Source organism: Triticum aestivum, chromosome 2B (assembly GCF_018294505.1).
Source record: "Triticum aestivum cultivar Chinese Spring chromosome 2B, IWGSC CS RefSeq v2.1, whole genome shotgun sequence".
Classification (NCBI taxonomy): Eukaryota; Viridiplantae; Streptophyta; class Magnoliopsida; order Poales; family Poaceae; genus Triticum; species Triticum aestivum.
Window position 1 is genome coordinate 803,737,791 of NC_057798.1, and position 17,161 is coordinate 803,754,951.

The 17,161-nt window shown below is 45.7% G+C and overlaps 1 protein-coding gene and 1 pseudogene across 1 annotated transcript; both read left to right on the top strand.

Moving 5' to 3' along the window:
- Positions 1–991: 991 nt before the first annotated feature.
- Positions 992–4,017, top strand: LOC123047559 (uncharacterized). The gene is made up of 5 exons (XM_044471142.1): positions 992–2,016; positions 2,094–2,181; positions 2,788–2,953; positions 3,301–3,510; positions 3,687–4,017. Exons 1-3 carry the CDS (start codon positions 1,326–1,328, stop codon positions 2,867–2,869), a joined length of 861 nt encoding a protein of 286 aa, XP_044327077.1. The 5' UTR covers positions 992–1,325; the 3' UTR covers positions 2,870–2,953; positions 3,301–3,510; positions 3,687–4,017.
- Positions 4,018–13,418: 9,401 nt separating this feature from the next.
- LOC123042916 (tryptamine benzoyltransferase 1-like) lies at positions 13,419–14,813 on the top strand (annotated as a pseudogene).
- Positions 14,814–17,161: the final 2,348 nt, after the last annotated feature.

A 17,161-nucleotide genomic window follows, 5' to 3' on the forward strand; every position in this document is an offset into this window, starting at 1 on the left:
AGGACTGAGCCCGCACATGATGCTCAGATTGATGAAGCCGTGATAGATATCTTCATAATTGACGGTGTCTGCTCTCACTGAACGTATATCGTCGAAAGACCTAAAATAAATCTAAGAAAATGTGAGCAGTAATATCAAATCTAATACTTAAACCAATTTCATATATCTGTAAAACATTGCGCAATGTATAAAACGGCTTTGGCATCAACTTGGTCAAGTCGACGTGGTGCTCAGGTTAGCATGCGGAAATGTGGGAGACTCGCCTATATATGAGTGCAGCAACTTGGAGATGGTACTTGCACAAACATGTTCAACTAGTACGGATAGCGGTCTAGTAATCATTGGTGCAACAGAAGTGTGCCATGCAATTTTTTCGTATTTTGGTTCTCCTCTCCTTTTCTATCCATTCCGTATGACTATATGTTGGATTTTTTCTCTCAAATACGCACGAGTGTGTTATCACATATTAAGCAAATGACTTATTTGTATTGTTGTCATTAAGAATAAAATAGTGTAGTTTATACATGATAATTGCCATAAATACATCCTAACTATATGCTTTTCTATCAATTGCTTAACAGTAATTTATTTACCACCGTATGCTTTTATTTCAAGAGAGAAGTCTCTAGTGAAATCTATGGGCCCCCCTGGTCTATCTTTATCATCTCTACTCCTAATGTCTCAGTTGGTAGGTTGCGTTCCGGGTTTAATTTTCGTCCCACCTCACTCGGTCTTTTTTGGTACTTCTTTGGTACTTCCTCCCACCTCCCGCTCAGCCGCGAAAAACCAAGGAAAACCCTCCAGCCAAATCCCCCACGCGCCTAACCTCCCGTAGAACCCATCTGTCACGAACGAAAACAAACCGGTGAAAACAAACCGGCGAAGATTAACCAACAAAAAAAATCGCTGACCAAACTCCCGCACGTACGACCGAGGTATCGTGCCCGCCCGACTCTCTGCCCTCTTTCGCCCACCGCCGCCCTTCGTCCCTTCGCCGCCGCCCTCCAGATCCCTTCGCCTCCGCCCGGCGCCGCCAGCCCCCGACCTCCTCCCCGGCTCCCGGCGCCGCCCGCCCCCCACATCTCACCTCCCAGGTAAAAAAACCCGCCGCCCCTCCTCTCGATCCACCCCCTCCCGCTGCGACCTCTCTCTTCCCTCGTCTCCCGCTCCACCGCCGCCGCCCCATCTCCCGCTCCGCCGTCGCCCTGCCTGATGGCACAAGGGAAACCCTAGATCACGCGCTCCGCCACCCTATCTCCCTGCCCTTCGTCTCGCCGTCGCCGGAGGAGCGGCCGGCGAAGCCCGCGTCACCTCCAAGGAAGGCGATGGTGGGGCCCTTCGTCCGTTTTCGTAGGCCATGGCTGCCTGAGCGGCCCGGAGGATGGACTGCGCGGTGTCTGCGCGTAGAGGTGCGGCGTATCCCGTGCAGGCGAGCTCGTCGCAGCGTGCGGGAGGGCGTGGCGCCGTGGCTGTGTGGTGGAGGGCGCCGTGGAGCAGGGCGTCGATCTGGAGGGCGTGGGCCGGAGCGCCCGTGCTCCGGGCCGCAAGGAGGCTCACGGGCACGTCGCCGACGTGCGGCGCAGGGCGCCAGAGTATGCGGCCTCGGCCGTTGGTCTAGCGGCGGGCCAGCCAGATCTGGCTGTCTGTGGAGGCGGGTGTCCCTGCTGATGGCGCTGCTGGCCTCCAGAGGGCGGGCGTTCTTGGACGTGCTCCTTGGCGCGGCTGTGCGGGGCGTGCGGCTGGTGCGACTGTACGTGAGGGCTGGCGCGGATCTGGGCATGGCAGCGCGAAGTGGCCGTTTCTCTAGCTCGATCTGCTGCTACGGTGTCCAGGCGGCCGGAAGGAGATGGTCGGTGGTTGGAGGGGCTGTAGGCGCGCTGGTCTTACACGGTGAGAGTTGGCGAGGTGGGCTACAGGGTCCACTGGTTGGATGGTTAAGGTTGCCGGCGAAAGCTGAACTCCGGCAGTGGCCGGAGTTGTCGATGGCGGCACCGGCAGGCCGTTTCCTTGCTGAAGGTATCAATGTTGCAGTCCTCACCTTCCACTGCCCCATGTCTCCCCATGTGATTCACTGAAAACCTGATTCGATCCAGCTTGCTTGCTTTGTACTGTATTGCGCAGCAGCCAGACATGCCCATCCGGCCGGAAAGGAATCGGCAAGCTGCAGATTGATCAAGCTAAGTAATTTTCTTATCTTTGTTTGCACGGCCAGATAGCACGCCTTCTTGCTGATTACTTCTTCCCGTACACTCACGTGAAACAACATAGATTCACTAATTGATTTCGGCCAGATGCGCTAATACAGAAAGTTAGCTTGATTAGTTAATCTTCAGCTATTTGGGCCTAATATTGTTTTGATCTGGTCAAGTTCACACTGGGTTCTTATTTTCATAAGGCCAAATGGTGTTCAACTGTTCATCAATGCTTGGACATGAACTCTGTTGTCATCCTATTTTAACAATATTAGGCCCAAATTTGATGTATTTTCATAACGCTGAGCTCTGTTGTCATCCTATTTTCTACAATCTTATGCTATTCTTTTTCTTCCATTCGTTTGCTTAACATTATATTCTCTGTAGATATGTCAAATTTGATGTGTTTGAAAGATGACTAAGAGTAGCAGTACTGTCGTATGGCCGGCTTAATTAATATTCCAACCACCAATCGTGGCTACTAACTACCAAGAAAAGCAGTCATATGTGTACCTTTACTAAGAGTAGCAGTTCCTGAAGTTTATATATTGCAGACTGCGGTGTGGTGGTCAATAAATCATGTCAAATGTTGTAGGGTGCTCGAAGTAATGAGTTTGCTGCTGCTTCAAGGTTGGAAGAAACATTCAACTTCTACCATACTACCAGTCCTGATGTAGCTAAGCTTTTCCACATTGACCCTGCACCCAGGTGCACCTCTGTAGTCTTGCTGAAGAAAGAGGAGGAGAAGTTAAACGTATAAGGTATTTTTATCACTAACTTGGTTCAGCTTCCAGCAGCTGCATATTCTTTCTATGCATATTAGATTATTTGACCTATGAATTCATTATAAATGTACCGTGCTTTGTGCTGACAATGAGTTCAGAGCATCTAGCATTGCCGAAGTCATATCGGTTAACACACTAACACTGATCACCACCCTCACACAGGAAAATGCCTCTGCGATATTTGATAGTCCAGTCAAGAAACCAATATGTTCCGTCCTCCTCTATTTTACAATAACTCGCTCGGTTTTCCCGATCCTTCGTGTCCTTTTCCTATCAAGGCTGGTAGTTATTCCTCTTCTTGATTGTTTTGTGTGTCGTCACAGGTGTCATGGCTGGAGGCCACATGGACCCCACCTCCGCCGCAGGGGTGATGTGTATTTCCTCTTGCTTCACCGCCTTATAGCCAAGCAGACCAGGAGTGACCTCCTCTCCTACTACACCAGCGGCCTTCACTGGCTCTGGAGACATGCTGGCCATTGACGCTCCGACGCCGATGAGTAATCAGTTCCATCATTGACATATAACCTGACAAGGTAGTGGCACATGCTCTCCTCATCGTGATATGATCTAATTGTTGTTTGCTTGATCTTGATGTGTCGTTTGCTGCCTGTTTATCTTTACTTTAACTGCTCACTACAGAGTACGGTTGTCGGTATATACTCTCATTCCATGATTTATCTTTACTTTAACTGCTCACTTCATCTCACAGTTGTTGGGCAGGATGGGTTCCGTTGGCGTTGTAGTCCAGACACAATAATTCTTTGAAGCAGCGCCGTAGTGGAATGATGTAAAAAAAGTGTGATGTGCCACAATTTGGATGAAATGATTTCTAGCTGCTATGAGGAACGAAGCTTAATCGGTGACTGCACTCTTTTTAACCAAGCTTCAGTCTAAGGTAAATGATACCACATATTATGCCTCCTCTTTTTAATCTTCTATTTCTCATGCTGAAGTGTTGCTATTAATACTTGTATGTTAATTTAGCTTTTTGAATCTTCCTGTTTGGTTTAGTAATTATTTGGGAGATAATCACTTTGGGGTTTCAGGCACTTTGGTATGCACATGGCAATGCAGAGCCCAAGAATATGATTCTGGACAACAACCTGTAGTTTCATCAACCATACTTCTGGTCATACTAATGTACCTACAATCACTCTCATTCAATTTTTTTTAGAGGAACTGCATTTCACCAATCTGGACATTCAGTTAAGGAATTTGAAAGGTTCAGGTCATACATGATTGATATGTGCATTTAATTGCAAGGTCAAAACTTTTACTGAGATGCTTCTTTGCCCCATTACAAGTTACGAATGACACACTTATTTTCAAGTTTGACGTCTAATTGCTCCCTTCTTGATGCATAATTTTCAGCAACCAAGGTTGGTCGCTACCTTACCCTGTCCTCGCATAGTTAATAGAAATCCAATTTAAGGTTCTATAATTAAATACAACGCCAAGAAGCACTACCGCGGGCATCATGTGTTCTTGAAACAAATCTTCTCTTTTTCTAAAAGAGTGGTATCAATTCGTTCGGAATTAGAATATTCCTCTTTTTGAAACACTCACATGTCTTTTGATTATTCTAACCTGGGACTAAGTACAGTTGGATGCAAGCTTGGTATGTAAGTACGTCTTAGTTTAATTATTAGTCCTTGACCATGAGCAAGAATCTAGCTAGATGGGCTTTCATGTTACACATATATGCTTGTTACTGGTTTGCGAGCTAATATCTATTAATTAATTAGTTAATTCTTGAATTAACCTGTAATTTGCTAACTATTATTGGTTATCACCGTCCACCATCTTCGTTTGGTTGTAAGTTGTTGACCATTAGCAAGAAGCTAGCTAATTGTGTGTGCATGCCACACACGTGCACATATATCAATTGTTGCGAGTTAAGATCATCTGCCAACTACCTTTATATGTAATTGTGTGCTGCGTTCTCACTGCTTCCAGTAGATACTATCATTTCAGAGTTCACCTAAAATTTGCAATGTTCAAATTTTTGGGATCAAAATACAATTTTTTTTAAAATTTAAGCCAATATAAAGTGTGTGCAGGTTGACTTTTAGACCATTTTTGCTTACAAGAAGCTTATCAATTGTAATCTTTAGCACCTACATAACCTGATGGTCATGTAGTGACTTGGGATTGGCGATTAAAGAAACATGGGTATCGAGCATATTAATGTGAGAAGTATATATACAATATGTTATAAAGGAGAAGACAAGTAAATATTGAGTGTGAAAGATAAGTATGATTTTTTTACTATCATATGATTTGTTGAATTTAATCTGGTATTCAACCCCTCAAAATTAGATTTAATACATGCTACTACACCATTACTTATCTCTACTATTAAAGGAGAATTTGACAAGTAATCAAGCAAGTCAGCACTATCGTCGATGGAAGTTGTTGTGGGGAGATGGAAGTTGACAAGTAAGTTTCTCCATGAAGCTGATCTGATGTGAAGCTTGTGCCAGATAAAAGGTTAATTGAGTTCTCATCTCCAATATGTGTGCATTCTAACTATCCTTGTTGATTCATGGTTCCATGATGCTACATTTCACTTGTTTTTCACCTCTTGATGCTACTATGGACAGAAGGCGTTTGCTAATTTGCACATTATTTTTTTTTGATAAACTGTGCCAATGTCACCTGCATTATGATTTTTAAATTATTGATCCCTGCTATAATGTAGCGTGCCCACATAACAAGTATCCCGCAATCTTCGCAAGCATGTATTTGTTTGTCTAACTGTAGGTGGAAGAACAAGATCCACTGTGTGTGAAACGGCAACAATAAATATCATGTCATTAGGTAGACTACTGATAATTCTACTCTGCATTTTTTTTGCTTTAGTAGAAGCGTTCTGCCGCATTATTCTATGGGCCACAAATTTTCTACCATCCTTACATTAACTCAAGGTTGTGTCCTGGTGCTGACTTATTTGAGTTTTCTAATTGGGTTTGTTGTGCAATGCTGAATATCTTTGTCATGTAGGATGTTTTCTAATTTTTTTTGTTATGTAAAAAGTTTTCAGTTTGCATTCTTAATGACATTGAGGTTACTCTATGAACACAGATCATGTCATTTGACTTCCCTGAGAACTACATATTCCTGGCTATTGGAAGGGTTAGGTCAAGTACTGAGTTGATTGCCCAGAGAGTTGAGTTTGTACAGGAGGCTGATAAAAGAAGTCACTTGATGGATCTGCTCCATGTGCAAAGAGACAGTTCAGATCAAGGGAGGTAATATTTTGATTGTCCGTTATTTTTATTATTCAATCACTTACTCTGACGTTTTGTTGTTCTTTAGTTTCTCTTAACATTGTTGTGGAAGTACTCTGGAGGTGCTCCAAGTAGAGAAAGCAGATCTTTATTCCAAGTGATCATTTTTCTGCCGTCCTTTGCTGCAGCAAGCTCTCATACTTGTCTTAGTGGAGAGTGGAGACCAAAAGGGGTGCCGACTCACTAGAGAACTGGTTTTGTATGAATGGATTTTCAGCGACTTCAGTTCATGGTGATGGAAACCAGTAGGTTTATCCTTTTTTTTTCTCCTTCAGAACCTCCCATTTTTGCTTGGAGCATATTTATTTCTGCTTGTTCTCTGGAATGATGTAATAATCAGTCAGTTGCTACCATCAAATGAATATTGCCAATTTACTATTCCTTTGGTTTGTTTGACAGACTATTGTAGCTTTTGTACTTTCCAGGTATTGCTATCACATATCAAATACTTATTTACTGATTTGCTCCAAAATTCCTATTGTTTGAATCTTCTTACCTGTTGATGAATACTGGACGTTTGTTCTTATGAAACTAAAGATGTTTGTGTTATCAAGGGATGTTTTTTCTTGGCATATTGATGTACCAATTCTTACAGGAAAGAGATGCATCCATGGATGCCGCAGTTGACTGCATCTTCAACCTTGGGGAGATTAGTGATATTTGGCTATGTTAGAGGATCAATGATAGAGGAAAAGGTTATTAGGATAATAGAAGTTGTTAGGCTATTTTTCTTTGTACGTGTGATTTTAATCCTGAGGTAGGAGGGTTTGTATGAGTGCAACTATCACCTCTCATGCAATGCTAAAAGGGGAAAGGAAAAAATCAGAGGACTTTGTGATCTTTTATGTATATCATTGCAAAATTGTATGGGAAAATTGTATGGGAAAATTGTTGAATTTGTCAAAACTTCGAGGATGGAATTGATGACGAATGTTGCAAGTCATTCTAAGTTAGGGATGATGGGTATGTGTATGGCAATGTGGCGAGCTTGGAGAAAACATATGCAAATTTGTAGCTGGGTGGTAATGTAGAGCTTTTTTTAGAGAAAAGGCGAAGGTCGAGCCCAACCTTTCCCAACATTGAAATAACAAAGCCATCAACCAGCCAGGATTACAAGAGCAATACAATACAACGAAAATAAAAGCGAAACGGAAGTAAACGATACAAGGTACAAAACAGAACAGACTCAACCGACCACCGCCGTGCCAACACTGGCAACCCAACAGGACCATGAGAAGAGAGCACCTCGCGCTTGCATCGTGTTGCTATCTGCATGCAGGTAGAGATGAAAATGGAGTGGAAAATTTCCGTATTTCCGGAGAAAAAATGGAAACGAAGAGGAAATATGAAAAAGGAAACGGAAATTTGCGAAACAGAAGTGGAAATGGAATTTTTTATGCGGAAACAGAAACAAAAATGGAATGGTGTTTTTCGGTGGAACATGCATGGAAACGGAACTTTCCGTTTCCGTAGATATGGAATTTTTGTTTTTACTATAGACCTATAGTTGCTTTGTAGCCCAACCACCAAAGAGAACACAATGACACAATTAGTAGAATGGATTTGAGGCCCAACTTCTACTACCACACATGTACTCAGCTTGACCCTATACGCAATTGTCCGGTATTACTACAATACTACGCTAAAATGCTAACATATGATATTATTTTGTAGCCATGTTAACAACTTGTTAAATTTGTTTGTTTTTGTGTTTATTTCTCTATGATTCAAGGGGTTTTTAAGTCTCGATCAATGCCTATTTCTGTTTCCGTATCCGCTTTGTATGCGCTCCGTGTCTGTTTCCGGTAGTATCTGTTTCCGTATTCATTTCCGGGGTTTCTGTATTCGTTTCCACTTCGGTAAAAAAATGTGAAAACAAATATGATAACACTCAGTTCCGTCCGTTTTCGCTCTGTTTTCATCCCTACATGCAGGGACCAAACATGGTCTGTTTCCACCTCCGCAAAAGGCCACTACACTTCACCCAGGCTCGATGGGTGCCGCACCGACGGGCGGCAAAGTGGATCCCTATAACCCAGAGCCACGGTGCCCAAGCTGTCAAAGGAGAATAGCATAAACGAACCCACAAGCAATGAGTAACCAACCACATTGGCACCATCGTCGGCATCAGAAAGGCACCACGTCGGCCGAGAGTTGCTTATCGAAGGAACAATCCATGGGGCAGACCAAAAGGGCCAACACCAAGCACCAACCGAAGTCAAGCAACAAGTTGCCAGAGATGAGAACAGGTCGACAACGCCACCACTATTCCCCCACCTCTAATAGATCCCGGGGGACGCCTTCTGGAAGGAGCACAACACCATGATGCCATCGTCGTTCAAAGCAGGGGACCAAGGGCTTTCACCCACGCTAGGGGGGGGGGGGCAGGGGAAGATCCTCACCAAAGCCTCCTGGAAGGGGGTCGACACCAAAAGGTCTCGACATCAATGTGGCCGCCACGTCGGCCAGAAGATTCCTCCGGATCCATGCCTTCCCACCAGGTCTGTGGAACCAGCACACGGGGACAGTGAACACGGCGGCCAGGCATCATAGCCAGCTTAGAACGGAGTAGATCGGGCCGCAGGTGGAGCAGAACCAGGACTCGGTGGAAGGCAGATCAGTTGCGACTGCCCACACAACCGATGACTGCGACCCCATGCCACCCGCACGACCGAGGGACAACCCATCTGCACACCCACCGGCACAACCTACCGCCCACACTATGCCGTGCACCACCGACTGGGGGTGCCGCCCTGGGAGCCGAGGCCCTCCACGTGAGGTGGAGCCGCCACCTTTATCGGTGATGCGCGACCGCGCTAGAACCACCTCAGGCGGCGGAGGAGGAGAGAAAGGAGGAGGGGGTGAGTGGAGGTGGCAGCTAGGGTTGGCTCCTGAGTCACCTCAGAAGAGACAATGCGGGGAGGGGGGAGGCAATCCAAACAACTCACTTCTAGCTACAGTTGAAGCCAAGCAACTTGATATATTCATCTCTTAGTCCATGGGTTAGGGACGATGGGAATGACTATGAAAATTTGGCAAACTAGGAGAAAACACAAGGCATATTTGGAGCGGGGTGACAACATAGCAAAGCAATAATACAATGGCCGAGGAGCTTAGTTGAGTGAGTCGTCATAGATCCTTTTGTCAGCCCGTGGCAACGCACGGGCATTAAACTAGTAGTACTAAAACCAAACATATCTTGCTGTAATTTATTATCTTTTATTTTGTTTATAATTTATTTATGTACCATAATGATACGTCCCCAACGTATTTATAATTATTTATTGTTTCATATTATTATATTATCAATCTTGAATACTTTATATGCTCTAATATTTAATTTTATATCATTTTTTGAGAACTAGCCTATTAACCTAGTGCCTAGTGCTAGTTGTTGTTTTCTACTTATTTTTTGTTTTCCAGAAAATCAGTACCAAACAGAGTTCAAATGCTACAAAACCTTTTGACGATTTTTTGGGAGAAAAGAGACCCTAGAAGCTTCGTGAGGAGACCAGACAACAAGGCAACAAGGCGCGCCCTGATGCCTTGTGGGGCCCACGTGGCTTTGTCTGACCTAATTCCACTTCTATAAATTCTTAAATATTAGGAAACCCAGAGAGCCACCCAAAAAAAATTATCTGTCGTCACAACCTTCTGTTCTTCCGTGATCCCATTTGGAAGCCTCTTTCGGTACACTATCAGAGAGGGAACGATCACGGAGGGCTTCTAAATCATCATTTCTGCATTTTGGATGACGCGTGAGTAGTTTACCACAGACTTATGGGTCCATAGCTAGTATCTAGATGGCTTCTTCTTTCTCTCTGATCTTCAATAAAATATTCTCATCCATCTACGTAATCTTATTTTGCGGTGTGTTTGTTAGGATCCGATGAATTGTGGGTTCATAGTCAAATTATTCATTGAAAGTAATTGAGTCTTTTCTAAATTTTATTATGCATGATTTTTGTAGCTTTATATTTCACTTTGATCTATTCGTTTGGTTTGTGATTGATTTTACTTCAGTGGAAGAGGTGATTTGTGATGCTTTCAATCTTACGGTGTCCTCACCTCGTGACAGAAAGGTAGCGAGACGCGTATCGTATTGTTGTCATTAAGGATAAAATAATGGGGGTTTGTTCATATTGATTGATTTTACTTTGTCTACATCATGTCATCTTGCTCAAAGCGTTACTATGTTTGTTATGAACTTAATACCACAGATGCAAGTTGGATACCATCGATTGATGGAGTAATAATAGTAGATGCAGGCAGGAGTCCGCCTGCTTGTCACGGACGTGATACCTATATATATACATGATCATTACCATGAATATCTTCGTAACTATGTGTTTTTCTATTAATTGCCTAACAATAATTTATTTACCCACAATATGCTATCTATTCAAGAGAGAACCCACTAGAAAACTATGCCACTGGGTCTACTTTAATCATATTAATAGAAACAAAAATACCTTACTGCAATTTAGTTACTTTTCTTTTGTTTTGAAATTTATCTATCTACCTATACAAGATTTGATCCTTGCAAGTAACGAGTTCAACGGGACTGACAACCCTCTTGCCCGTGTCGGATGCAAGTATTTGGTTTTGTGTGTGTAGGTGCTATTCACGAGGATTTGCGTGATTCTCCTATTGGTTCGATAAACGTTAGTTCTCAACCGAGGAACATACTTACCACTACTATATTGCTTCGCTCTTTCTCTTCGGGGAAAATCTCAATACATCTCACAAATAGCACACTGCCAGATTTAATTCTTGCAAGTAACGAGTTTAAGGGGAATGACAACCCTCTTGCCTGTGTTGAGTGCAGGTATTTGCTCTCGTGTGTGCACGTACTGTTCACTAGGATCTGCGTGATTCTTCTTTTTATTCGATAAACCTTGGTTCTCACTGAGGGAAATACTTATCAGCTACTATATTGCTTCATCCTTCCTCTTCACGGAAAATCCCAATGCAACTCACAAGTAGCACTCGACGTGACCTCCTCCTCCACGCCACCTCGTTGGTGCACTGTACCTTGACCATCGGCGAGGCCCGTGGACATGGTGCAGGAGCAGTTCCGGGAGGCGCAGGCCGATGTCGCCTACAACCACCACCTCCTCTAGGAGCATCTGCAAGCAGAGGAGCAGGTCGCCGCCGGCAGGTTGTCGCGTCGGACAAGAACATGGCGAAGCAGGAGATGTTGCTCGAGTCATACCGCACCACCCGCGGGATCCGTCTCGCCCGATGGCGGTACCGCCATCAGGTGGCGGAGGTGGCAGCCGCCAGCAAGGAGTGTGAAGACTCGGCAGACAAGCCGCTGTTCGGCGAGATCGACGACGAGGTGGACGCCGTTGAGGCCGCGCCTCGTCATGACGATCACGAAGCCGACATGTTCGCGAGCTTCGCCGGCAGCCATCAAGAGTAGTGCACGGTAGCCGTCGCTGCTCTGGTCCTAGGAAGGTCATCGCTCTTCCCCTCCCGTTGAAGCCAAGCTTGGTGGGCTGAACATCGTCAACCGATTAACCGCTTGTCGACGACGGGGAGGCAGAAAACTTCGCCTCCCGTGGCTCCGGAGGAGGAGGTTATGGAGGCAGAGCTGGAGAGTGCCGAGGCGGAGCTAGAACAGGCGAAGCTTCGATTCTCCTGGTTCATGGCCGGACATGGGGAATAGGCACCGGCGACCATTTAGATTAGGTAATTATACCTAGTCGGATGAGCTCCGCTTATAGTTGATGTAAAAATGTAATGAAATCCATCATGTTTAAATAAAATTCGGTCGTGTTTGATCGAATTTCATTCGGTTGGTTCAGTTCGTTGTTAAAATGTATGAGGCTAGCGTTGGAGAAAACTTATGGGTTTTCATTGGAGATGCTCTTACGTGGCTCGAACCAACTACCTCTCGACTTCTCAAGGAGGGCAATAGAGGGTTACCCCCACGCCACATTTATGGACGGTTACATAAGTGAGACTATGGTCTATTTTAGTATGCCTTGAGCATTTAAATTCAAAAAAATCGTTATTTTTCTCGGCATATTTCTTTCTCGCGGGGTGAGAAGAAACACGGATACCGACCGGTATCCGAATTTTCCAAGAGGCATCCAAAATCCTGACTGAGACATAACCAAGTCTTAATCGGTTGAGACTTGGCAAAATTGCCTTGCTAAATCTCAGTTGATACTATATTTGTGAGATCCTGCGTTAAGATACGTGTAATTTTCCTTTTTAGATTTTCCTTTTTTTTCTTACATGTTATGTCACTTCACGAAGACTTGGTTAAGTTTTAATTATTAATCCTGGAAAGTTGAAGCCACAAGAAACATACTCCCTCCGTTTCTTTTTAATCTGCATATAACATTTGGTCAAAGTTAAATTTTGTAAAGTTTGATTAATTTTATAGAAAAAAATATCAACATCTATAATACAAAAATTATATGTTATGAAAATTAATTTTATCATGCATCTAATAATATTGATTTCATAGTGTGAATGTTGACATATTTTCCTACAAAGCTAGTCAAACTTTACAAAGTTTGATTTTTAATCAAACCTTATATGCAAACTAAAAAGGAACGGAGGAAGTACGTGCGTGCTCTTGTGCAGCACGAACAGATCGCCACCAACTGCAAACGAGTTAATGCCACAAAACTACCCCATTTGCGGCTAAGTTTGTAAAAACCACCAAATCGCTAACCCGTTGCAAAAAACACCGTGTTCCCAATAATCTTTCTGCAGAAAGCACTGGTCAGAGGATTTAGGCTGTTTAATCACTTCCTGACAAGTGGAGCCGGACTGTAAGGAGCTGACTTGGTAAAATAATAACACGGTTGCTGGTGGCGGCGGCTCCGGGTCTGCGTCGGCGGCCACTTTGGAGACTTGGAGTGGTGGGTGAGTTCCGGTGGTGGCTCTGTCCGTTCGATGGCTTTGCTGGGGACTTAGGAGACTCCCTGTTGGACCAGCTGCTGCCCAGAAAGACGCCCTCTCCAACCGGGAAATGCTAAATCTGGATTTCTCGTCGGTTTGGTAAACGAGAAAGGGACATGCACTTCAATTTTCAAAGGATGATGAAATGCCCAATGGGTTCATATATACACTACTACGTGCTGTAAATGTGTTGCCCGGAACGACGCTGGTACGTGCGTGTCTAGGTCGAAATGGAGGTATCGAGCAGCACCATGCTGAAGCCGGTCTACTCCACGCCTCACCCTCTTGCCGGCGAGATGGTCCCGCTAACCCTCTTCGACCGCGCCACCTTGGACATCTTTGTCCCCCTCATCCTCGTCTACCCTGCGCCAACTCCGTCCAACGAGGCGCTCAAGGAGGGCCTGTGCAGGGCCGTCGCGGTGTACCCGCACCTGGCCGGACGCCTCGCCGTCGACCACCAGGGCCGGCGTTTCATCCATGTCAACAACGAGGGCGTGCTTGTCGAAGAGGCCGCCGTCCCCGTCGACCTGGCGAGCGCGGTCACCAACGGCAGTTTCGTCACCGACACCGATGGACTGTACCCTGCAGTGCCGCCGCCGGAGGTAATTAACCATCTACCGATGTATGGCTCTACGCATTCTGGGTGCTAACTGATTCTCGGGACATAAAATATAGGAGAGCGTCGGGGCGGCCCTTCTACAGATACAGCTCAACCGGTACAAGTGCGGCGGCCTCGCGATCGGCTTCAGCAGCCACCACCAGGCCGCCGACGGCTACTCCGTTAGCAACTTCCTCTCCACCTGGGCCAGCGCGGTACGGCAAGGCCGGAACTTCACCGCCCCGTCCCTTTTCCTCGACCGTGGCGCGACCGCCGTGCCTCGGACTGTGCCGACGCCGGTGTTCGACCACAGGTCCACCGAGTTCAAGGGACAAGGCGGCAGGTCGTACCCTGTCGTCTCCGATCCCATGTCCTCCAAGATCAAGAACGTGACGGTGCGCTTTACGGCGGAATTCATCGCCGAGCTCAAGGCCCGCGTGGGAATCCGGTGTAGCACGTTCCAGTGCCTGCTCGCGCACGCGTGGAAGAAGATCACGGTGGCGCGCGGCCTGAAGCCGGATGAGTTCACGCAGGTGAGAGTGGCCGTGAACTGCCGGGCCAGGGCCAACCCTCCTGCGCCGCCGGACTTCTTTGGGAACATGGTGCTCTGGGCATTCCCGAGGCTTCAGGCCCGGGACGTCCTGGGCTGGACCTACCGCGGCGTGGTGGAGGCCATCCGCGACGCCGTCGCCCGCGTGGACGCCGAGTACATCCAGTCGTTCGTGGACTTCGGCAGCGTAGCGGATGCCAACGGGGAGGAGCTCGCGGCGACGGCGGCGGCCAACGGCAGAATGTTCTGTCCGGACCTGGAGGTGGACAGCAGCCTGGGTTTCAGGTTCAACCAGATTGACCTCGGCACTGGGCCGCCCTCCGTGTTCGTCACGCCGGACCTGCCCAACGAGGGCCTCATGATCTTCTTGCCGTCGTGCACGGCCAGTGGCGCGTCGACCTCATCATGGCCATCCCGGAGGATCATGATACGGCCACCTTCTACTCCTTGGATGAAAGAGCTAAACCAAAGATGTAAAATAAATGCTCCCTCTAATCATATATAGATGATGAAGGTAGTTTTTTCATCGATTCACACGGGCACGATCATCTCAAGACGAAGATGTGAGATAAACGGGTACCGCCGGTTCCGGTCTATTGACAAGTTTGGTCATTTTTTCTGTATTTTGATTTCCCTGTGTCAAATTCAAATATAGTGATGTGTAAATAAACCTGCGAATTCACGTGTGTCTCGCGTCTTGCAAATAAATCTCATGGGTGTGCTTTGTTAGATATTTATGTGGCTTCCAACATTTATTCAACCTGATTATTATTTATTTAACTTGATGTAGAATTATTCGTATTATTAATGTTTGTAACGGGGAATGATTTATGTGGAATTTCACTCCAGGAAGTAATTCTCGAGGTGCCCAAAAGAAGTGTGATGAAATACTGTAGAGGAATTGATAGGGGGACTCTACTGTAATTTTATATGTACGTACATATTTTTTTCAGGACATCACAGGGTGGCAAAGCTAGGATTCTTTTGCAGGATCAGCTCTCCAGGCTGCTGACCTACTTGATTAGATTAAAAGTTGATCTCACACGTACAATATAATCATGTCACATGACTCACACATGTGTGCTAGCCTGCTAGGGACTAGTATATTTAGACTCTGTCACTCGGAAAACTGGCATGTCTGATAGTGGTTGGTTACATTGCTCAGGAGTCATACGAAATTTTCCAAAAACAGGTGAAAATAATTAAAAAAACATTTGAAAATGGAGTCTATAAATAGGCCCATACCCTCTAGGCTCATTATGCATTGTGAGCGGCACCACGAAAAAGACAGAGAAATTAGAGGGTAGACCATGTAGTACACAAGTTGCAACATACTTCCTGTCAAAACATTCTTGTGAGATAATTCTCGATGCAGTTGCTTGCAAGATTAGGCTTTGCTTGACCTGTTAAGGCAGCCATTATAGTAGATTTTGATTTCGACAGGTGTTAAAAGCTTGATAATAAGTGCACGCGCGTGTGGACTCCGGAGTGCCTTTACTGCTTCGAACTTTGAAAAACATAGGGTAGCTACTGACAAATTGATGTTACAGAAAGGGAACTTCATAATGCTTGACTGAAGCACCGCGCACTATAGGAAAATCGTACGTTGCCGTGTATGTGTTGCCGTGTATCTGTCGGTAAGCCTTGTCAAAACACGGGTGCTTGGCTTACGTCTACATAAGCAAACTATAGAATGAAAAACTCACTACAACAAAAGGAGACTCAGCTTACATCCAAATAAGCTTAGTCAGACAAAAAAAAAATCTTGGCGTACGACAAACACTCGGCTTATATGCAAAATGGCCCTCGGCTTATAGTTAGGGCTCGGCAAAGGGTTTTGCCACACGGCCGTCATCGATGCACTGAACGGCTAGCGTGACGCCGTTGATATAAGCCGAGTACGCTCCCCTCGTACTCGGCTTATATTTCACATTTTTATTTTGTTAGAAAAAAATGTTTGGCCGCCCTCATAAGCCAAGTACCCTACGCATGTACTCGGCTTACATCTGGCTTATAAATCATGTGGACGCATAAGCGCCGGCCCCTTCATCTTTAAATGAGGCCACCGCGCGGCGACGGCGAGCTTGCAGTAGCAATTCCAATCCGTCTATATGGACAAATAAAAAAGTTAGTTGCGCCAAATTGCATGGTTAGTTGTGCGCATCTGAACTGTAGCTAATCCTTATAATTCATGCTTAAATGCTGACAACCATGTGATGTGATGCAAGCAAAGGGTTGTTTACATGATCCAGGCCTTCTGGTGATCAAAACGTGGTTTTACGTAAACAAGGGTGTCTCCTCCATTCTCCCATCACCTTCCCTCCGACTGGCGCATCGCCGCAACTCCGGTGACTCGCCTAGATTCAATGTCGGAATTGACAAGTTTGTCTGAGTGCCCAGTTCTTTGTCGACTGTTTTCTATCGGACACTTAGCGAATGACGCCCTAAAACGAGTGTGGTGGAACACACTCGGGTGAACCAAAAACATGTGCCCGTGCCGAGTGTCGCCTAAAAACCACTCGGCAAAGATAGGGCACTGGGCAAATGCAGCAACATGTGTCCTTGCTCGGCGCAGATGACGGCGCGGCCTCGTTTTCGTAGTGTTTTTTATGTGACGCTCAAGCATAATCCATTAGTACTGTTCATGTTTGCCTAGTGTCAGCAGGTGGTACTCGGCAAATGTTTTTACTTATTTTAATATGGTATACACTTTGCCGAGGGTTGGAGGTTTGGACTGAGATACATGGGTGACACGGTGATGGTGCCGGTTTCCTCCTATCTGCGTGGTTTTGGTTCACAGATGCAGTTGCAGATGGAGTCGACGC